Source organism: Branchiostoma belcheri, unplaced genomic scaffold (genome assembly GCF_001625305.1).
Source record: "Branchiostoma belcheri isolate BF01 breed outbred unplaced genomic scaffold, Haploidv18h27 scaffold102, whole genome shotgun sequence".
Classification (NCBI taxonomy): Eukaryota; Metazoa; Chordata; class Leptocardii; order Amphioxiformes; family Branchiostomatidae; genus Branchiostoma; species Branchiostoma belcheri.
Genome location: NW_017802403.1, coordinates 467,753 through 492,189, shown reverse-complemented (window position 1 = coordinate 492,189; position 24,437 = coordinate 467,753). Strand labels below are relative to the sequence as shown.

Here is a 24,437-nt window from a genome sequence, read left to right as displayed (position 1 = left end):
GACAGGGACTATTTATATCATCCAACATCTCTGTTTAGAGATTGCTGGAGTGCCCTGATATATATGGCCTCCTTTTACTACTTGTAGATACTAAGTACATGTACTTTAAACCAGAGAGTTACAGTTACAGACACGTGACCTTATTCACACGTGACTTATACGTGTCCATGCACCATCTCTGTTTAATGATTGCTGGAGTGCCCTGATCAGGTATATGGCCTCCTTATACTTCTTTAAACACAGTCATGTGTCAGTGTCCAGTATTTTAACTTGAGACGCCGTATATGGTCTCAGGTGATTTGATGTGGATGTGTTTAGAAAGGCGACAGTGGTGGTTGAAAATTTGATCTCTCTGTACTTTTTGTGTTGGAATCAAGTTCAACATTTTACTATCACTAAGATGGTAGTACCAAGTTGTTACTACCAAGTTGAACACAAATGAACTTTCATGATAATCACAGTTAATTTAACCTTGTCCTGCGGAGCACAACAATTGTTATTCTGCACATACGGTACCGTCTATATAGCACCCTGTATAGGTACGATTTGGAGGTATTTCTTTTGCAGCAATGAATGATGAAATGACTATGCCACTGCAGAACTTGGGGATGAAATTATTGAAAAAATATTGTGCCTGGAATGCCAGCAGGACAAGGGTTAAGATGGAATTGTTCAGCCTACGATGGCACTAGGGTCGACCTTCGCCCCCAGAATACTGCACGCCTTCCCCACGACGTCGTCCGCGGACCAGCCCTGCTGGTGGGACTTCAGCCAGGCCGTCGCCTTGCGAGCCAGCATCTGCCATTCAACCTTCTTGTCTGCCATCTTGGAATGGAGCCAGACCAGAGCTAGCACTGTTGCCCACACTGTCTTGTCCTGTGGGAGAAAACATGAAAAAGGAGAAAACATGAAATGTAACTAACAGTATTATTAATTGCTGTAAAAAAAGTTTACTGTACAGATCATACAAAACTTCCCATCTACATATGTGCATCAAATCACAATCAAATGTTGTGCAATTGTCGTTTAAATCAATCATTTCTCTTGTAAAAAGCATTGTACATGTAGATATTTGTGTAATTGAGTGTGGATGACAACACGCAATGGCAGCTAAATACTTAGTGAACGAAAGTGGTTTACATGGTACAAACTGAACCTTCATGGCTGCTATTATCTGTATGTAGCATTTGGGGATATATTTGGAGATTTTTTGCCCTGTCACTTCATATTTTCCCGAAAAAAAAATCTACCCATACCCTACCAACTGCCGTATCTTTGATATTGTGTTTAACTATATCCACCACTCTGGAAGATTTGACCAATCTCAATAATGTTATGCTAGGTATTGGTGCGCCAGCCACTTTCATTTTATGTTAATGCAGCTATACTTTATGTCATCTTTATGTTTACATTTGTATTATGTTTTATGAGCAGAGGATTTACATAAGCACAACAAGTGCTTCCTATCCAATGCTCAAAAATCCATGTGAATAAAATAAAAAATAAATAAAAAAATCTACCAACAACTCGAAAAGGGTCACTCAAAGGGACTGACCACAGGCCTCGAAATTAACTCACCTTCCTACTTTCCCCAAAAAAAATCTCAATTGTCACAAAATTAGTATGTAGTGCCCCAACCTGTCTTTCGAGTAGTATTGTATGACAACTTGAAGTCAACTTTATTTTGCTTACGTTCTGACTCCCAGGTGCACTAGTATAATTGCAGAGGTATAATTTTAAAACAGGAATTTTTTTTTTTGGGGGGGGGGACTTTTCCAGAGCCAAAACCCGAGACGTGTGCCTGATAAACAAAACAAGGGCTGACATTCTGATGTTCATTATTGTTCTGTTTTCCAAAAATGTCCCAAAGTGTACTTTTTAGTTGTCCTGGCCTAAATTTTAGTGGTCAGTGGCCATCGTTTTGAGCCCTGTAACCAGATGCACACACCAGAGACCTAGATGACCACACATATTCAACACTCAGAATTGGCTGTCACAAACTTAGTATAGAAACCGGAAGATTCCATAAAATTCCCAATGACCAGAGGGTTTGTCCATTTTGTCCAGAGCTTTTTGAGGACGAATATCACTTTCTAATTTTGTGTCCTAAATATATTGATATACGCAATACACTGTACACTAGACTATCAGATTCTTTCCTTAGTCTAGCATTCACCACAATGAACTTATTAACTTGTGACAACCCCTACTGTACATGCTATACATAGGGATATATACAAATGTATTAAAGACTGTATGGATATTAGAAACTCCTTCAACGATTATGTAAGTTGATACCTATCTCATACTAGCCACCCACTTTTGTATTGGATTAGCCTTATGAAAATGTAGTTAACATGTACTTACTTAAGTTTATATACTTTGTACACTGTACAACTGTTGCACAATAAAGTTATTATTATTATTATTATTATTATTGCTTATACGGTATACCTGTACAGGGCACTCCTTTTTCAGTCTGTCCAACTCCAGCCCTAGAACAGCCGCCAAGTGACCATCCAGTTCCCATGATCCTTCAGCCATCTGTAGCGGGATGACAGTTGAGGGAGTGGCGCTGTCTTCTTCTGAATCATCATCATCATCATCATCATCATCATCATAAGCGGGTGCTCGGGCTTTGAGAGCTCTTGCTGGCTTTCCTGATGATGTTCTAGGCATGGACTTTGCCTTCTTCATTTGGGGAGCAGCTATGAAATTCAGGAGCACGATATATTAATTCATCATCATGTCAGTACAGGGACATGTACATGGAATGCGCAAAATGGAACAAAATGGAATGGAATGAAAGAAAATATGTAACAAAGTTTTAAATACAAATGTGAGTGGTTAATAAATAACCTGCGGGAACATAATTAATAATCAAAACCTATTCAATAACTTATTAGTCTAAAAATTCAATTTTTTGTTTGTGTGGCTAATTTCTTCCCCAAATTTGTACATATTTTGCTTCTTTTTTTCATTTCATTTTGTTCCATTCTGCACTTTCTGTACTGCGTGTACATGTACATCAATCTGACCATGCATGGAGCTATTTAATAGCTCAAATAATATTTGAGATAACTCCATGATCTGACAGAGAAGTAGATCTAGATGTTGCAGGGAGGGAGCTAAGGTCATACATGTACATGTAGGTTAAAGACAGAACAACAGAAGTGTCAGGGTAGAAGCCTCGATCTTGAAGAATTAGCAACATTCTGTATGTCTTAATTATAATGCTGAAAAGTGGGTCCTAGACCAGTGTACGATGTAGAAAGTGTGAAAACGAAGAAGAGGGAATGGAAAGGAAACAGAATATCAGCAGAATGTACTGCACCTGCACAAAACCCATAATCTTCATGTATTGTGCACAGCACTTTGGCATAACGTCTTGTAACAGTTATGTTTACCGAAGGAAAACATATTGTTTTTAGTAATTTACTCAGTTTCTTCCTCTTCTTCTTCTCCAAACAGTGACCTCTGACCTGACCAATGACATGATTTGTTTACATCTGTCACCATAGTGACTGGTGTTGGGTTACATAATGTTGCAATTTCATGGTGGTCTGCTCTGCTCCTGTCACCATATACATGTATGTACTAGCAGTACATGTATGTGAAAGTGTTTGAGTAAGAATTAACAGAGCAGACCATGTCAGATTAGGCAAACATTATGCATTTGATTTGCAAATGTTACTCTAGTTGAAGGTTGTATTTTTTGTATTTAAATATGACATCCTGCCATTCAAGTTTTCAAATGTTGTGTAGGAAAAGATATCATCTGCAACAGGCAAAATTAATTCTGATGCAATAATGTTGACCAAACATCCAACAACACCTTGAAAACAAGTACATGTATTGTGTTTGCTGCAGCGCCACCATGTGGTAGCAGTGCATATTACATGTGGTTGTGTTAAAAGTATATAACGTAAAGGTTAAAATGACTTACCTACTTGATGAATATTCACATCTCTAAGAAATGAAGTTCTGGACCTTACAAAATGTACATGTACGTTGACCAAAGTCCATAGCTTTAAAATGATCTTTTTTTATCACATGCTAATAAAAGTATGCAGGGTTATAGATACTGTATATCTCTTTACATTTGCTGTAGCAAAAGCTTGCAGTCAGAAGAAATGGACATATTTGCAGAACTATTAAATTAATGCATTCACAGAAGGTACAGCAAAAAGAAAGTCGGCAAATTATTTGTTTGCAGTAATGATAGTTTCACGGTACACAAGTGACTGCAAAACCGCGAATAAAAAAAGTACCACAAAAAAAAATTGTGATAAGGCCACACCAATTTAATTTCTTGGTTAACGGATTCGCTGCTTTATTTTTTTCTGATAAAAATTCAAAATCAACTGCAAAATGCTCATTTTTTGCCCTGAACAGTTGAAAACAGTCCTTTTCTTCCTAGTTATTACAGTTATTCCATTTTTCAAGGGAGTGGTATCATTAAAAGTTCAAAATTCATTCTTTAAATTTTGAACCAGCCTGGTTTGTTGACTTCATGTCTCCTATGATTGTACCATTTTGGGCCATGATAGGATGCCTAGGCCTGTTTTTATTTTCATTATTTTTCGCCCGCCTGCTCCATTATTTTTCTACAAAAATATGTTAACCAAGAAATTAAATTGGTGCGGCCTTAATAGTATGCAAGGAATAAAGACCTTCAGCTTGGAAAAGCTAAACATACCTTTCATGGCGGCCCTTTTTCCTGACCTCGCTGTGTTAGGATTTGGCCCTCCACCGCCACCGCGAAGCCTAATTCTTCCACCTCTAATACCTCCACCTGCAAAAACTGCACACGTACGTACATGTACACAATGTACGACTCACCTCAGCATGTGTCCTTTTTGGTCCCTCATATACGCAAAGCATTCCCTCTATCATCAAATCCAATTTTACTTTATTGATTAGGCCACACCAAGTTAATTTGTTGCTTCTCAGATTTTTTCAGAAAAAATATGAAGCGGCAGGGCAAAAAAAAAAAAAAACAGGCCTAGGCATCCTATTATGGCCCAAAATGGTACGATAGGAGCCATGAAGTCAACTCACCAGGCTGGTTCAAAATTTAAACAATGAATTTTGAACTTTTAATGATACCATGCATTGCACTGAAAGATGGAAAAACTGTAACAACTAGGAAGAAAAGGACTGTTTTCAACTGTTTGGGACAAAATATGAGCATTTTGCAGTTGATTCTGAATTTTTTTTTGCAAATCAGAAAAAAAATGAAGCGGGCAAATCCGTTAACCAAGAAATTAAATTGGTGTGGCCTTACGGACAAAAAAAAAGGAATGAAAATCTTTAAGCTTTGGGACTGGTCACTTTTACTGTGCATTGCTGTTCCATCGTAAACTTAAAGGAGTACTAACCTCCAGAAGGGGGTGCTATATTTCGACAGGCATTTATTTCTGGAAGTGAAACATGCATATTATTTTACAGTATACCATTAAATGCCCATTTTGCGCGCAAGTTTAAAAAACGCATCGAATCCAGGACAAACTCTCCAAATACCCTCAAAACTATCCCAGAATACACCACGCTACCCCATTGGTGTCTATGTTTTAAACAAAAAGTTACGTTACAGACCTCATTTCGGGGGCGATAAGAAAAATTCGTACCGTTTTGTGTTCTTTGGTATCTTACCAACCATTGTCCTTCTTGGTGTCCTTATCGCCCCTCATTTATGCCGCAAATATTGACGATGAAAAAAAAACGGCGTAATCTAGTTATCCTTTCCATAAGTGGTGTAATCTAATTATCTGTTTAAGTGATACTTACATGCAAATAAGTTGAGAAAATCAAAATACGCAGGATGAAACTGGCTCCTACTGTATTCGAAATCCTGATATTATAATATCCAAGCCATAGGTCAAGCAAAGTAAAGCAAGTAATTTCTCAATAATCAGCTTGTTAGTGTGCTTGTCTCCTACCATTTTCACCGAAAAATGTGTATGTTGACCTGAAGTGTATGAATATTGCGTAAGCCAGAGTTCCCGGATGTATCAATTGTGGTTCAGCATGGGGGAAAATGATATTAATATCACTTTACAAACATGCGCCGCGCAAGTAGTCGTACAAGCGAAATTATGTAAAAAGTCGGCTAGTTATGTATTCATTGCAGCATGATGTATCGGAAAATAGCACTTCCTTCTGGAGGTTAGCACTCCTTTAAGGTGTTCTCGGGATAGTACATGTACATCGATACTTAAATTTTCAGTCTGTGTCTTGACCATGGAATGGCTAGGAGTTTTTGGACTATGACTCTGTTTTAACACATTGCTTTTTTTGGACATCATGCTTTTATGTATGTTGTTCTCATTCATTTAACTGAATGTAACAAAACAGTTGTGTCTTAATTTGTAATGTGCTGATGCCTCCTTGGAAAACAGCTAGCTGGGCTACCAAATTGCAAGCCATCTTTAAACTAGACAATAGATCATTTTTGGGAATAGGTGCACTGGTGCACCTCACTTAAAAAAATTAGGTGCACAAAAAAGTTTTGGGTGCACTATATAAAACAAAACATCATTAGAGATCTTACTGCTCCTCTTCTGAGCTTGAATCCGAAATGGGAGCTAACAATAAAATCTTAAACAAGTACTACTTAATTTTATTATTTTTCTGACACTTATATAATTATATAGATGCCAAGAATATCCTGTATATAATATTATACATTTGATATTCAAGAAATACATACAAAAATATTTGAGTGTACCAGTGCACCCTCCAAAAAAATGGGTGCATAGCTCCAATTTTGGGTACACTAAGGTGCTCATGCACCCAGTATTTAGAGCCCTGAATTGTAAATAAATTCATCTGTCTTGTTGTAGATGTATGACTTTAACATTCTTGTTGGTTGATGGTTCTGTCTTATTTGGGATCAAAACCGTGCCAAGGCCTACAGTGAATGTGACCATGTCACTAATATAATGCTACACCAATTTAATTTGTTGGTTCTCAGATTTGTCTCTTCATTTTTTTCTGATTTGCAAAAAAAAAAGAAAAAAAAAGATTCTGGTTCTGAATCAACTCAAAAATGCTCACATTTTGCCCTCAACAGTTGAGGAAAGTCCTTCTCTTACTAGTTGTTGCAGTTTTTCCATCTATCATTATCAATGCAGTGGTTTGATTAAAAGTTCAAAATTCATTGTTTAAATATTAACCCTGCCTTTTGTGTTGACTTCATGGCTCCTATCGTAGCATTTGGAGCTATAATAATAGGATCGATGCCTAGACCTGTTTTTACCTCCGGGGAAGGAGATATCCTTCCGCGAGGAGGTTTTACTATGGTTCGAAACATTTCTGTCAGCAGCTGTTTCTCGCGATCGGCTGGACGGATTTGTCTGTGGTTCGGTATACGTATTGCTATTGGGCTGCAGATGATGCAGAACGTTTTTGTTTAATTGCATATGTGTTTATGGGCGTCGAAATAAAAGGTTTTTAAGTGCTCCGGACACCCCCGCCATGCTGAAAATGGTAATTACCATGTTGTTAAGGAATGGGGCGGTTGCAGTTTTGGGTCTTAGCATTCAAAAGGGGTCAAACAGAGGGGTGTCTGGTTCCGATAAAAATTTTGGGTGACGGCGCAGCATTGCTGCAATGACGGCGCAGCAATGACGGCGGGGGTAATGGCGCGGGTGACGGTGCAGACTGTCAGACACGTTAATCAACAGTCCATACCGAACCAACCATCAGTAGCCATCAAACACATACAGTCATATTACGCACATAACTTTCATACTACACACAAACAAATAACCTAAACCAATAGAACACAAAAAAACCCGGAGGTTTGAAATCTACGATTTCCCTTGTTATTTTTTATTTTGCCCTGTTGCTTCAAATTTTTTCTGAAAAAATCTGAGAACCAACAAATTAAATTGGTGTGGCCTGATGGAAAATTCCAACTTACCCATGGGCCTGGCTGCAGCTCCTGGTCCTGGACCACCTCCGACCAGTCTACGCAACCCACCGAAAAAGCCCCCTGATGCACCTGAAACATCAGGAGCCACACTTCAACCACAGATTCAACCATCAGTGGCTCACCTGACGAAAACAGGCCCTTTACGCTTCCAACGATTCGTGAGGCAATGCCTTCTTTACTCTCTTCACTTTTGAGCCCCATAGTCTCTGTGCAGCACTCGAGCTCCATATCCTCCGATCCGCCGTAATCACACTCATCGTATGAATCTGCCATCGCCATTGGACCGGCGCAAAATGCAACTGGAGAAGACAAACAAACAACATACAAGGGGGGAACAACAATGGGAAGGGACTAGGGCTGTGTGCGAGTTCTGTGTACTGGTACAGTACTGCAAAATTTGATCAATACATGTACAGGTCCAAAATACCGAATCAGCCCCAATATGATACACAGGTGACCAAAGTGACATCTACAAGGAGCATAACTAATATGCAACAGATCTTTTAAGGACAACTATAATTGTACACAACGAAAAACAGTCCACATTCTTCTGTTTTCCATCCATGAATATATATGTATATATAGTTTCTTCAGGTTGGTAACTAAAGATACTGAGTAAGGAGACTCTTTTTACACAGCCAAGTCTTTATTATTCAGCCAACGTTCCGGTGACTGCATCTTTAAGAAATAAAAGTTATTGTGTAAATGACTATCATGTAGTGCTGCATACCTAAACCCACATTTAGGTTCAGGTCCGGATTCAAGTCAAGAGGTTTAGGTTCAGTTCCAGACTTGTAAGTCCGGACCTAAACCCATAGCATATAAAAAATTGCATGTTGGCAACCTTGCAATGTTGTTTGGGTGAAACTTTGGCCACATAACATGGAGGCAGACACTTGACGATTCCCGATGGCAATGTTATCTTCATTTTGCAGCAAAGTTTTTGCAATCTACGGAAGGTTTTAGGTCGTTTGGAAAAAAAGGGGTAATGTGAAATGGTCTTTTATGGTAATACGTCCGGACTCGGTTCTTGACTATTAGGTTTTTTTGGACTTGAACCTAAAACATTCTTACAAGTTCAGATCTAAGTCCAATGAACCGGTATGCAGCACTACTATGATGACATGTGACACTCCTGTACCTTTGGAACTGTATTGTAAAATCTGTTCTCAGTTCAGTTTTGTTCTTAGTTTAGTGAAGTTCTCTGTAACTGTTTAATAACTTACCACAATTATGTACTGTATATCTAACTCCCGTACGTTTGGGACCGCATTGTAGATACATTTCCCAGTGATCACGCATATAGAAATGTAATATTGTATGTTTGGTAATGCATCTATAGCAGCGACACCTGTGCTGCAATTTGCGATGTGAACCAGTAAGGAAGGAATTGCCCAGAGGAAGGTGACAGACGGTCACTGAAACATCGGCTGAGTGAATAAAAGACTTGGTTGTGTACTAGAAAGAGTCTCTTTACTATAATGGTTCTATTTTGTTTGAATACAGTATAGCATAATATGACCACCTAAGTCAAGTATGTCGCCATGTTTTTTGGACAAGACCTCTTGATTCAGTCCCCTTGTCAGTCATCTTAGACAAGTTTGAGTGGATTTGGATGAGACTAAATATAATTAGCCAAAAGTGGTCATAACTACCACACTAGACAAGCTAAATTATTACACAGACCCAACTACATTGTACACATCCAAAGCAGGCCAACGTACATTTGCATATAGAACGGCAGTAACTTACAATTCACTAAACACTTAAAGCACCCACCTTAAATCATTAAAGAGAGACTGAAATATGATTAGTACTAAACTTCTGACACTTCACTCCTTTTCAACACTGACCGATTATGATTTTTTTGTTAGTTGCTTGTATATTACTACTACATGTATGTTCAAGTACTTTATTATTTATGATCTACTATAATTCCTAAGTTTGTATTATTTGGAGCTTGACCTCTGTCATCTCATCTCTGACTGATCTTGTATTTTGATTTATGATTTCTCTGTTACGTTTAATTACTATTATTTTATGTTACATTATTTTCTTGTATGGGCTCCCTTGGAAATCAGCCCCAAGGGGCTGAAGGGACCACCCATGTGTCCTCAAGATAAATGAATAAAAATAAATAAAACACTAGATTGTTTGATAAATTGTTTACCTGCTGGTGACATGCCAAAGCTTATACAGTTCATCAGAGGGGCATGTCGAGGGATGTGACGCCGTATCATCGCGCCCTCTATCGGTTCTCCCCGCTCGCTATCCACGCCGATAAAGGACGTGAACTTTGATACGACGTTGGCTGCCACGCTGAGGTCGACGATCTGTTTCTTGGCCGAGTCTGAGACGGTCTTATCGCTGTCTGAGCCTGTGTTATCGCCATCCTTCTCCAGTTTCACCTCTAGCTCTGGATAGAAAGAAAAGACACTAGTTGGAGATGGACGTAAGGTTTTCTGACAGGAGCAGTTACTGTAGTATATAGGGTGGTTAAGAAGCCAAGTTCAAAAAGTCTGTGGCCTTATGATCATCAGGAAACATGGGTACAACTCAATTTTTGGGGCACAACTACCAGTACCATTACCCATCTACGTGAACCAAAAGTCAAATGATAATGATGATTAATTCGAAGGTCATTCCTTTCTTTAAAAAAAAAATATTTATTAGTTAAGCAGGGAGCTAGACCTTAAACTTCACCTTTCAGTCTTGGTGTGTCCTTAAAGGCATCCAATACAATTTTACTTAGCAAAACTGGATGTTCAAAGTCATTCTGGTCATTCTTTTCACGTAGAAAAGTAAAGTCAACATATTCCTTAGCATACTGATATCTGTGAGGCAAAAAGGCGATGTCACTGACAGAAAACGGTTGCTTGTTTTGTATCTTAGTATACAGAACTGACGTTACAGTAATAACTGTTTTAGCTATTAATTGCAGTACCCAAAAATAAAGAGACTCCTCATCACATACAATGTACCTTGTTTTGAGGTTATTTCGAACGCTTCAAGACTTAGTACAAAGTTAATTATGGAAAAATTTGCTGAAAAATAGCAGTGAATGTCAATTTGGACAGATTTTTCATCCAGAATTTTGGTTTTGCCACACTGAAATTGCTTTGAATACCTTTATTAAATGCTACTTTTGACCAGAGTCGTGTGTGCCTTACCTTTCTTTTTATTCCAACATTTACCACAAGACACGGTGACAGCACACTCAACTTTCTTTTAAAATTATTTTCATGCCACCACCAACGCAGAGGACAATAGACAATACCGGAGTACTCATTTTCACTTGAGTTACATGTAAGTGAGGGAAGTGCCTTTCCCAAGGGCACGAGATTGGTGACAATTGACAGGATTCGAACTCGGGACCTCTTGGTTTTCAGCCAAGAACTATGCCGTATACGTCACACAACCTCACACCTTACGATTGATGCTATTGTACAGTGACTCGTTGCTACATGTATGTTCTAGCCAGCATGGAATTTTTCCGTTTAAAAAAAAAAAGGTTTTGACCATACTGTAAATCTTACAAAATACTAGTAAGCGAATATCTGTCACATATTGCAAAAAAAGTATTGGAAAACGATAATAATGTCACAGAATGTTGACATCAATTCAGGAAAAGAAGAAAAGGTGAAGAAATGAAAATGAGGAGTCTATTATTATTTGCCATACCATATGTTTAATCATTTGTTCAACCTTTATGACCACGTACATGTAGATTTCATAATGAAGGAAACTTTTGCTTTCCAAACTTTTTTTTTTATTAGCACACTTGCATTAGTTTTGGGACTCCCAGAGGATCATGTCATCCAATATAATCAAATCAACATGGCCTCACCTTTAACCAGAGTCTTGGCTGCCAGCCGGTGTAACTGTTTAGGATCAGGGCTGTCCTCTGCACCTGGCATGTCCTGGTCCTGTGGCTGTAAGGTCAGGTTCAGGGTGTGTTTGATCTCCTCCTGAAGGACCTGTCCACTCAGGGTGACCGAACCTTCTGTACCAGCCACCGGCAGCTACATGTAGGAAAAGGAAACTTTTAAATTAGGCCACACCAATTTAATTTGTTGGTTCTCGGATTCGCCTCTTCATTTTTTTCTCATTTACAAAAAAAAAAAAGATTCTGGTTCTGAATCAACTCAAAAATGCTCATATTTTGCCCCCAACAGCTGAGGAAATTCATTTTCTTCCAAGTTGTTACAGTTTTTTCAATCTATCAATGCAGTGGTTTGATTAAAAGTTCAAAATTTATACTTTAAATTTTAACCTAGCCTTTTTTGTTGACTTCATGGCTCATACATGTGTATTGTAGCATTTGAGGCTATAATAGGATGCCTGTTTTTATTTTTATTTTTTTTCGCCCTGTCGCTTCATATTTTTTCTGAAAAAATCCGAGAACCAACGAATTAAATTGGTGTGGCCTAAGTCTTAGCTATAGGTAGTCCTCAGTGCTGTGCACCAGTTTGCTGGACCGGTTCTGGACTTGTAAAAATGTAAAAAAAAAACCTAAAAGTCAAGAACCAATTTCTGGACTCATTACAAAAAAACATATCACGTACCCCTTTTCTTTCCAAACCACCTAAAACCTTCCATAGATTGCAAAATCTGTGCTGCAAAATGAAGAAAACATTGCCATCGGCCATCGTCAAGTGTCGGCCTCCATGTTATGTGGCCACAGTTTTGCACAGACAACATCGAAAGGTTGCCTACATGCAATTTTGTACATGCCATGGGTTTACGTCCAGACTTACAAGTCCGGAACTGAACCTAAACCTCTGGACTTGAATCCGGACAATTGAACCTAAATTTAGTAGTGCTGTGTACCTATACCCACATTCAAGTCCAGGTCCGGATTCAAGTCCAGAGGTTTTAAGTTTCAGGTCCAGACTTGTAAGTCTGTATTTATTACTGGAAACACAACATTTTTTCCTAGAACTAGCATCACCTATATCACCTGGCTGTGAATGACATGTAAGACAATGGAATGTGTTCTCACCTGCCCCTGTAGCTGCGCATACATGATGAAGCGGTCCCCACTGAAGATAGGTGGAGGTGTGGAGGGGATGGGCACAGCTGTCACTCCATCAGGCAGCTGCCAGGTCAAGCTGACACCTGTCACTGTCGGCTGAAGGGCACAGCTGAGCAGCCGCATCACCTGCAGGGTGGGAGGGTTAGGGTTAGGTCATGATAGCAGCATAATTTTTTACTGTCATGAAAGTTTGTGTATCATGAAAGTTCATCTGTGTTGGTAGTAATCATAGTAAAACGTTAAACTTTATTCCAACACACAATTGTACAGGGATCAAATTTTCAGTGACCACCGTCGCCTTCATCAGGATAATTAATGACCAATCACATCACAACGTGATCTCGCGAGAATCACGGTTTACAAACACGTGACCTTATTCACACGAGATTTTACTGATACGTGATGTAAGCAATTGATCAAAAGTGCCAGGGAGTTTATATCGTCCACCATCTCTATTAAGTGAAGTAATTCTCGCGAGACCACGTTGTGAAGTGATTGGTCATTAATTATCCTGATGAAGGCGACAGTGGTCGCTGAAAATTTGATCCCTGTGTTGGAATAAAGTTCAACCTTTTACGATAAAGTTTGTGTATGTTTACTTAGTAGTCACATGATTAAAGTTAAGTTAAAAGTCTGTGGGAAGAACGTACTGTGCCTATTAAGCAAAACCTAAATATATTTTAGGGTTTCTGTTGGATATAACATTAGAATTTTGTCAGTTGCAGACAATATCTTTTCCGACACAGCAAATGAAAACGACAGGATGTCATTCAAAATATGAATGCTGACATTCATATGTAGGTCATGTTTTGAGGTTTGACTCCACCATGTTACATGCTCTAATAGATACTATAGTTCAGTACCTTTGCCTGCAGTCTGTCAGTTCCTGACACAAACTCGGCCTTGCCCCGCCCTGCCCTGGCCACTCCCTTGACCAGTGCGGTGGATGCACCCTCACCGATCCCCACAGAGAAGCACCTGTGAGATCAGGGTTAGTCATTGTGAGATGAGATTGTTGCTGTGTTTCTATAGCCATATTGTGGAATTTTTCTTTGTCATTTCCGTTTTGTTTGACATAAGGCCAGTACACTGACTTAATTTTATAAATGAGATTCTTTATTGACACAACAAAAAAGTACAGAGACTTTTGTATGGTCTTAACTAAAGATCTAACAAAGCTAAATACATGTGTGGATAAATTTATCTTACGTACAGAGTATATGTATGATGTAACAATAAAGTTTAACTATTCTCTAACATGTGTTGATTGTGTTCTCTAAGATCGAAACATTCTTTAATGTATTCTTCTATTTGAACACTGTATTGGTTATCTCCCCTGAGAATGTAGTTGCACTTATCTATAGCATCTAACGTATTGAAATCCATTGAACAAGCGGAAAGAAAGGTGAACAGCAATAAGCGCTTATATCATTGTATAGTGTACAGTGCATTATAAAATGGTGCTCATTTTCAATCATGTTTGGACAAAATGGACAGAACCTTTGGTCATTTGGTATTTTCTTGTATCAACCTATTTCTATGTTTAATTTATGACAACTAATTCTTAATTTTGTGATCGCTTTTCGGATATCTAGATTACGAATCACACAAAATTTTCGCCGACGATTACGAATTATGTTACATGTAAATGTCCAGCATGGAATTTTCTTAATTGTCATTTCGGTTTTGTTTGACATAAGACCACACTGACTTAATTTTATAGATGAGGGCCTGCATGGGGGGGGGGTGATTACGAATCACACAAAATTTTCGCTGACGATTACAAATTATGTTAGCAAAAAAAAAAAGCTGCTAAACCACAGGAATGCAAAGCTGGTATTGCAAATGTGTACCTCACCACTTTTACAACAAGCCAGCACATGCTGGACTTTTGCAGCATTATGGGTTGGCACTGTACTCATGTACTGTGTACGCGTGGATGTGTACATGTCATCCTTAAAAAATAATCTGTGTGGCCTAACATCATGTTGAGCAAATGTGCCACAATTCCAGCTGGGTGGGGGTGATCATAAGGCTTGTGTACCAAGAAAAATGTTGAAATGTTGATCTTTTGAAATGCTATTTCCTGTATTATTTTTAAGGGGAAAATTTTGCTGGTGGACTAAGCTCAGTTTAATGATATATTTTTAATTAAAGGTATGGAAAGACAGATTGGGCCAAATTTTTGTCTGTCATGAGCCACAAATCTATGTCAAATGAAAGCAAGACAGATGCTGACACTCAGTTTAAATGTTATATTAACAATCTGATCTCATAAGAGTAAAACTCATATAGCATAAGACATCTACTAGACATTGTGGATTCAAAGCAAATTTCAAAACTTATGGGCACAAAAGCAAATTCATCACACACATGCGCAAGTACACAATCATACAAACACACACTCTTACCTCGCAGAGTCGGCATGCTTCGCCACCTCACTTACACATGCTTGTGTGTCCCACACGTCTCCATCGGTCAACAGAAACAGCTGTATTAAAAAAAAAGCACACCTATGCAGATTCATTATGCTACAACATACATAAGGGTCTGCAAGGGGGGAGGGTCCCGACAACGCTCTACGCTGAATTCGGAAACCTCTCAATTACACTTTACGATAAATTCCAAGTGACTACAACGCATTACGTAGAATTAAAACAGCGAATACGCTCTACGCAAAATTTTAGAGCGGCTCGTCTACGCTCTACATAGAATTAAAACGGTCGATTACGCTCTTCGGAAAAGGGCTTGCGGGCCCCCACATACATCATTGTAGGATTTGATATGGGGATTATTTCTATGAGGAGTCACACGGTAAATTAAATTAAGTTTAGATTTAAAACATATTAAAATACATTAAACATTTTGTAAGAAGATGTTTTTTAAGTCATTTTGTTGTTTTTTTTTCTGACAAATTAAAATGTTGCTTTCCAGGAGTAAACCTACATGTACAATGTAGCTACAATAATTAATACTGTAGCTGGCAATCCCCCAAAAGAAAGTTGTGTAAAAAAGGGCTCATTTGCAAAAACTTCATAACTGTAAAACACTTTATATTTGCAGAACCTTTATATTAACGGTTTTCATGGTCACTTCTGTACTGCAAATTTATTACTACCCTGAACAAATAATTTGCCGACTCTCCTTCTTCTGTGGTGACAAGCATATACATGTACTTCAAGTCAATTTTTCTCACACCGTGAAATTTTTGCTACTGCTAATATTTTAATATTTTAATGTTGTAATGTTTTAATGTTTTAATGTTGTAATGTTGTAATGTTGTAATGTTTCGATGTTTCGATGTTTCGATGTTTCGATGTTTCGATATTTCGATATTTCGATATTTCGATATTTCAATATTTCAATATTTCAATATTTCAATATTTCAATATTTTAATATTTTAATATCTTAATATTTTAATATCTTAATATTTTAATATTAAAAGGGATTGGCAATATTTTCCCCACCTGTCTAGGATGCCCTTCTATCGCAGGTTGTTTGTACACAAACTGTAGTGGCTGGAGGATCTCAGTTCCTCCCAGGTCTGCCTCCATCTTCTCCAGAGCCTTGCAGGCTGTTTTCAGGCTCTTGTTGTCATACTTTTGACTGTTGCTGCAGTACATCACACACAATCCACAGCAGTATATCAATAGATAGAGAATACAACACGGGGTATTCCGTATCTCCCGAGGTACCAGCCTGCGCGTCGGATCGCCCGTCGACGGCCGAAGGCCAGAGGGAGATCCAATCCGCGGAAGGGCTGGGACCGAGGGTGTTGCGGAATACACTGTATTGTATTTTATTTATGTCATAGCCACCCAAGAAAACACTCCTTTTAATGCAAAATAAGCAAATATTTGGTGTCTCTAAACCCAAAAATGTAACAACATCAATTCGAACTTCCAAATTTTGTATTTGAATTTTCGAAAGTGGCGTACGCGGTTAGGGCAAAATGCTTTCGAATCGTTCTATGGAGCATTTGGAAGTTAGCCCCGGGCCGTACGCGTTAAGAACCCCTGGGCTGTACCGCTTACAGTTATCACACGGGCCGGAACACCCGTATCAAAAGTAATCGCGGCCCAGGTAGGACGCTGACGTCACGGAGTCACGTGACGGATTTTAGCGAAGCCGGCTTGGCTTGGCTGATCGGATCGCGAAAGGCCAACTTTGAAAAGCCGTACAAACTTCATTTCTCAATTTTCGGGACTACAAACATATCGAAACTACTGTTTTAGACATATAGTTTTCATATCTATATCCATTTTACCTACTTATCGAGGTGACATAAACACTTTAAGGTATTTATGGATTCATGTACATGTAGAGCTTTCTTTCTTTCTTTCTTTCCGTCATTTTTATACAGGGTAACCCAATTCAGTGATGGCACTGCTTTTCAACGGGGCCCTGTATTACACAGCACAGTACAACAATCACATACAAATAATAACATTAGCATACAAAAATTATACAATAAATAATTATAATGGCAATGATAATAACGAAAACAATAAATAAATTATAATGGCAATGATAATAACGAAAACACAGTAATTAACCAATAACAGTAATAAATAGATAAAGATAGAACATAGCACAGTTTGCCAATTTCTTTTTTGTAACTTAAGAGTGCATTTAGCCCCACTGGGGCATGAATATGCAATAAACTTCATTGTCATTGTCATTGTCATTACTTGCAAGTCAGCAAAAAATGAAGCGGGCGAATCCAAAATTGATGTGGCCTAACTTACTTAAATAAGGTCTTGTATGAGCTCCCAAAGCCGACAATGTTGAAGTAACAACCAATGGGAAGGCTCTTTAGAAACAGGAGCAGGGTTTCTCGTGCGTTCTTGATGTTGGAGCCGGACATGCTCCCGGAGCGGTCCAGGATGAAGATAAACTCTCCGCAGGTCGTGACCAGGTCATCGCGGGAAAGGTCAGGTACAAAGGTCAGCATGACCGTGTGGTCAGCCATGAATCCTTCTATAAAATAAAAAAAATTCGGTCATTAGGCCACACTAATTTAATAAGTTGCTTCTTGGATTTTTTCAGAAAAATTATGAAGCGACAGGGAAAAAAAATAAAAATATAAAGACCTAGGCATGCCACGATAGCCCCAGATGCTATTTCAGGAGCCATTGCCATCAACATACCAGGCTGGTTTGCGATTCAAACAATGAATTTCATACTTTTAATCAAACCACTGCATTGATAGATCAAAAACTGTGACAACACAAAGATATTTAGAGACTTCCTTCAATTTTGTGGGCCAAAATATGAGCATTTTGTAGTTGATTTAGAGCCTGAATTTTTTCTTCTTTTTGGAAATTCAGAAAAAATGAAGTGGGTGAATCTGAGAAACAACAAATCAAATTGGTGTGGCCTTACTGTACATCACTTTATAATTCTACCAAAAAACAGATAGTACAGAATTCAAATACCTGTTCCCTGTCCCAGCTCAGTTACAGCAAATGGTCTGTGTTTGTCCTTATAGTGGACGTAGAGCTCCACATCCGAGTCAAACTTGTGGTCATCCTTCAGAGTCACCTGATTTTGAGGTTAAACAAATGACTAAATTATAAATACATGTACACAGAGTATGGTATGGTGAATAATAGACCCTTTATTTTCATTTATTCACAGTTTCTTCTTTTCCTTTGGAATTGATATTGTCACATTAATTCTACAACATAAATATCATTTTCCAATATTTTTTTGGAATCAATGGCATATATTTGCAGTAAGGTCCAAGACTTTATTTTGGAAACAGACAAAAATTAATGCGCTCGGAGATGTCATCCATATAACTGAATCAAGGTGGCCTTTGGGTAAAAAAAAAGGATAAGTAGAGAAGAAACAAAGCAAATGCATAATGTTTACCTACGGACATGGTCTGCCCTGTTAATTCTTACTCAAACACATTCAAATACATTGATGATTGCACTACTAGTATATGGTGACAGGAGAAGAGCAGACCATGACATTGCAACATTATGTAACCCAACACCAGTCACCATGGTGACAGACGTCAACAAATCATAGGTCACTGTTTGGAGAAGAAGGAGAGGAAATGGAGCAAAAACAACATGTTTTCCTTCGGTAAGGCCACACCAATTTAATTTGTTGGTTCTCGGATTTTTTCAGAAAAAATATGAAGAGACAGGGCGAAAAAAAAAGAAAAAACAGGTCTAGGCATCCTATTATAGGCTTAAATGCTACAAAATGAGCCATGAAGTCAACACAAAAGGCTGGGTTAAAATTTAAACATTGAATTTTGAACTTTTAATCAAACCACTGCAATGATAGATGGGAAAACTGTACAAACTAGGAAGAAAAGGACTTTCCTCAACTGTTGGGGGGCAAAACATGAGCTATTTTTCAGTTGATTCAGGACCAGAATCAAATTTTTTTTTTTGCAAATCAGAAAAAAACGAAGAGGCGAATCCGAGAACCAACAAATTAAATTGGTGTGGCCTAAACATAGAAAAAAATTGTTGGCCTCTGACCTGAGCAGAAGTTCCTCCATATGTCACGTCAAGGGAAGACTTCGGGGACTCGATCTTGTCAATGGAGTTTGGAGATGACACAATGACCTTGAGCTTGAGCACGTAAGGAAGGTCAGAGGTCAAAACATCAGCAGTCGGCCCAGCCATGTAGGTGTCATCATAGACCGCAGCTTCTAAAAATAGTAAAACAGACATACATGTCATTCTGAGTATGCAAAGCACATCAGCAAAACGTATACTGCTCCTGCGCAAAACCTGTAATGTATAGTACTTCAGCAGAATGTCTCATATAAGGTTGTATTTGCTCATAAGGTTAGCATTTGACATCTAAATGTCAGAAAAAATTGTAGAATATATTCATATGGTGCACCCCAATTTTTTTTAGGCTGTGTGCACCATTGTAGTCTGTATAACGCAAACTCTGCCGTCCGCGGCTTTACTGGCCCCTCCTGGATGTTGGGCAGCCGGCAAAAGCGATTTAATCAGGCTAGCACCATTGCACCTATTCCTAAAACTTGAATTTTGAGCCCCGATTTTGTTTTTCTACATTTTACCACTAGGCCACACCAATTTAATTCCTTGGTTAACGGATTCGCCCGCTTCATTTTTTTCTGATTTGCAAATAAAAATAAAAATTCAGAATCATGACATTGTGCAAAATGCTCATATTGTGCCCTGAACAGTTGAAACAGTCCTTTTCATCATAGTTGTTACAGTTATCCCATCTTTCAATGCAATGGTATCATTAAAAGTTCAAAATTCATTGTTTAAATTTTGAACCAGCCTGGTGTGTTGACTTCATGGCTCCTATCGTACCATTTTGGGCCATAATAGGATGCCTAGGCCTGTTTTTATTTATTTATTTTTTTTCGCCCGCCCGCTCCATTATTTTTCTCGAAAAATCCGTTAACCATGAAATTAAATTGGTGTGGCCTTACACCACTAACCTGTACCGGATGAGTAGCGAGGGTTGAGGACAGTTGGGAGTACAAACTTGAGGGAGCTGTCAGCCTCCACCGGCAGTTCTGACACGTAGCTCAGCCGGACGGTCGCCGACGTTTTGGGCGGCAGGTTTCCCACGCTGCACTTGAACACGTCTCCGGCGCGGTCGTCCTCTTCTAACAGGAAGGCGCCCTCCCCGCTAGCTATGGCGTCATCATATTCTTCCCGCGCCTGTGTCATACCAGAAATTTACTGTTAGAAATTTATCTATTTATTTCTGAAATATGAAGCTTTATCATAAGGCCACAGCAAGTAATTTATATGGATGACATCAGCGCGTGCATTGATTTTCGCCCGATTTTGGGGAAAAAAACAAGAAATTTTGTTCCTCTGTGATAGTGGTGAACATGCCAAAAATGGGCAAAGATGTCTGTTGCCATGCCGGAAGGTGGATGGCAGATAACTATGAAGAGAGGACACAAGAAAAGGCTCTGATTTAATGTTTTGTCTTTTACTTTCACGCAGTGATGTATTTCCTTTCTTTTATATGTGATAGTAGCTGTGTACATGTATATGTGATGTTCCCACTGAATGAAAACCATTTGTACAGTGATTAAAAACCTTTATTTTTCAAATTTGTTTCAGTGACAAATCGATGTTGTAACACTAACAGTTGGCAGTACTAAACATAGCACAATATAGGTATCATTTTTTATTTAACAAGATTTATAATGTCAAAATTTGAAAATGTAGGAATCTTGTTTTTTTTGGTCCGCCTTGTTTTTTTTTTGCCCTCTCGCATTAGATTTGAATTCTGCGGAGAATGTCATCCATAAAATTTACTTGCTGTGGCCTAATAGTCTGTGCTTGAGATCCTTTTTTCTTCAATCATAGTCACGCACTCGTGCGGCCTGCACGAGACAGACAAATTTTACCTGCAACACTAAAAATTTAGGAAGTACAGTGTATGGATCATTCTAAAAACTCTTTTCAGAAACCATTGGCATCATATATATTTGGTGATAACAGTTAATACAGCTGATGAAAAATACAACTATGTATCTATATCTAAATCAGGTAGCAAAACTGTTGTACTATGATCATAACCTAAATAAATTTACCTTCTGTTTTTCTTTGACCTTGCCAATGACCCTGCGACCTTCAATGAGGGCCTCGAACTTGTACACGGCGCTCGACTCGTCCAGCGGGAACACGAAGACTGCCTCAACAGGGTTGTCTTTTTCATTCTGGTACTCCAGAGAAGACGTCACATTGGACACGTATCCGATGATGTCCACTTGGACGTTTATCTCCTTCAGAGGGACTGAAAGAAATGAGAAAAACTTAGGTTGTATGAAAGTCACAGTGCCTACATATACTGTTAAGGCCTGGTCACAACCCGCCGTACGTGCTTCTACGTGCAAAAACGTGGGAAAACGTAGGGCATCCGTGCGTGGTGAGTACCGCCTCCATACAGAATCCTAAGGATTTGGGAGCATGCAGAACTTTTTAAGTGCATGTAAAACCTTTTCTGCGTGTGGTCTGTGGATTCACCACCCGTGCGTGCGAGTACGAGCAACGCGCGTGCCCCGTACATACCGTATGAAAGAAGCATGTGTGAGTACGGCCTCCTTACGGTAAAGTTGCAATCGTACAGAGATCGTATGTTGTAAGCACGCACAACTCACCACTTCCGCAACGAACGATGCACGCAACCGCTCACAGCCAGACGTGGCGTGCAGACCACAGTGTTACACCTTGCGCAACCGTGCGAGTGACGTGCGTAGACGCCACTCCTTCCCCACGTTTTCAGAAAAAACGTAGCAGACGTAACCTCAAAAAAATGTATGGACAAAAAGCACGTACGGCAGGTTGTGACCAGGGCTTTACTGTTGTGTAGTAAATCACTTTAAATTCGCGGTAGGAATATTTTGCAGGCTAAGAATAATGGGCATGTTTGTGGAACTGCAATGTTTGCGCTGTTACCAGGTTTAGAAGAAAGAAAGTTGGCAAATCATTTGTTCACGGTAATGATAAATTTGCGATACAGAAGTCAGACCTCCTTGGGGGGAGGGTGGCACAGTGGGAGTGTCAAGTCGCTTTGCGGCCCATGTGTAAACAGAAATTTTTCAAGTCGACTTGGTCGAGTGAACTTAGAAATGGTGTGTGTAAAGCGGGCCTACATGTTTGGGGTGGCGACAGGTGCAGAAGAAAGAAAGTCGGTAATGATATATTCAGAACAGAAGTGACTGCAAAAACTGCGAATATAAAAGTACCGCCAAAAAATCATGATTTACAAATTTATGTTGATGAGGGCCAGCCTGGCAAATAGTGAGATCTTTTTGGAGATTAGCTTTTCCTGGGTCTGGGTACCAGATTGTTGCCTTATTGAGGATTAATTACTTACAGATGTGGACTGCATGGTGACATTTATGACAACTTCCTGTCACAGAGGACGGTCTCCTAAAAACAAATTGCTACGTGTGTGTGTGTGTGTGTGTGTGTGTGTGTGTGTGTGTGTGTGTGTGTGTGTGTGTGTGTGTGTGTGTGTGTGTGTGCATGTGTGTGTATGTGTTTGTGCATGTGTGAATGTGTGTGTGTGTGTGTGTGTGTGAGTGTGTGTGTGTGTGTGTGTGTGTGTACTGTGTGTGTATGTGTGTGTGTGTATGTGTGTGTGTATGTGTGTGTGTGTGTGCGTGTGCGTGTGTGTGTGTGTGTGAGTATGTGTGTGTGTGTGTCCGAGTGTGAGTATGTGTGTGTGTATGTGTGTGTTTGAGGGGGGGGTGGTATTCAGGCTCTTCTTTTCAGAATTATGAGACTAGATGAAAAGATGATAATACAAATTTACAACTCACCTGCTTTGGCAGTCTTCAGACACCTCAAGCCATACATCTTCTCAAATCTCCAAAATCTATGAAACAATAGGTTCACATCAATAATTTATCAAAATGTCAGGAATATATAGACATTGACTATTGACAAATACTACTTGTCAATATTATTTGACATTGAAAAGATCATGGAGACAGTGAATAGATAGACATTGGCTGTAGAAAAGACTAGCATGACTGACAACACGTTCTAATAATAATGCTAGCCTGGTATCCAGTCTGTAACGTGGTAGAGCTGGGTTCTTCTCGGGGCTGTAGGAGCTCTGTCCCGCCCGCCTCAGCTAGGTTTCCCGTAGCCGTGGCGACTCTTGATTCGGGCTTACATTGCATTACCCTCAGCAAGAGTCGTGGAAAGATCCATAATGGAACGCTCGGTAGCGTCACGATTACCGAAGCATGAGCGAAAACTCTCCCATCATAACCGGAAAGGCTACCGAACGTTCCCGACGGCGGTAGCGGACATTCCCGACTAAATACAAGATGGCCGCCTGTATGTGCCGACCAGCTATTTTAGTAGTTCTCGGTCGCGCTGTGGAATATTTAGGCTGATCTGAACATCGGCAACCTGGCCAATTGTGGTTTTATACTATAGGGAAGCCCGGGACAGCAAAAAAACGGGCAGCCAACGGGAAATGTGCAGTTCTGCCAATGGATCTTTCCACGACTCTTGCTGAGGGTATGCAATGTAAGCCCGAATCAAGAGTGTCCACGGCTAGGTTTCCCGGTGTGTATTTCACAATGGGAGATTGATTAGCCCTGCCTACCACGAACAAAACCAAATCCCCAAGCATTATACCATCTGTTATATTTAGTCAATTAGTGTAACACTCCTACCGGGTCGGCCTGTTTCACTGGGCGGGGAAGCTATTAGGAGCCCCTGAAGACACAGCCTGCCTCAACACCACAACAGCCCCAATCACGTAAGACTGGATACCAGGCTATTAAATGAATGAAGACCTTTATTGTACAAACATACCCACTGGGTTAGGTACAAAGGTTAACTTGAATACACAAATATATACACAACAAGATCAATCTAGTACTAGCACTACAGTCTGTTACATAATTTAAAAAATTAAAACAGTTCCTCGTTTCAATTTCGCTTCCTCTTGGAAGATACCCCCCC

At 39.3% G+C, this 24,437-nt stretch overlaps 1 protein-coding gene across 1 annotated transcript; it reads right to left on the bottom strand.

Annotated features, from left to right (window-relative positions):
- Positions 1-423: 423 nt before the first annotated feature.
- On the bottom strand, positions 424-24,243 carry LOC109474530 (von Willebrand factor A domain-containing protein 5A-like). Its single transcript, XM_019774845.1, has 18 exons — positions 24,146-24,243; positions 23,276-23,331; positions 21,542-21,744; positions 20,426-20,651; positions 19,479-19,651; positions 18,414-18,519; positions 17,724-17,955; positions 16,443-16,587; positions 15,386-15,465; positions 13,838-13,952; positions 12,942-13,100; positions 11,787-11,961; positions 10,110-10,355; positions 8,062-8,238; positions 7,928-8,008; positions 4,700-4,804; positions 2,455-2,708; positions 424-876 (listed from the first exon to the last, which is right to left on the bottom strand). The coding sequence occupies exons 2-18, from the start codon at positions 23,310-23,312 to the stop codon at positions 673-675; spliced, it is 2,718 nt and encodes a 905-aa protein (XP_019630404.1). The 5' UTR covers positions 23,313-23,331; positions 24,146-24,243; the 3' UTR covers positions 424-672.
- Positions 24,244-24,437: the final 194 nt, after the last annotated feature.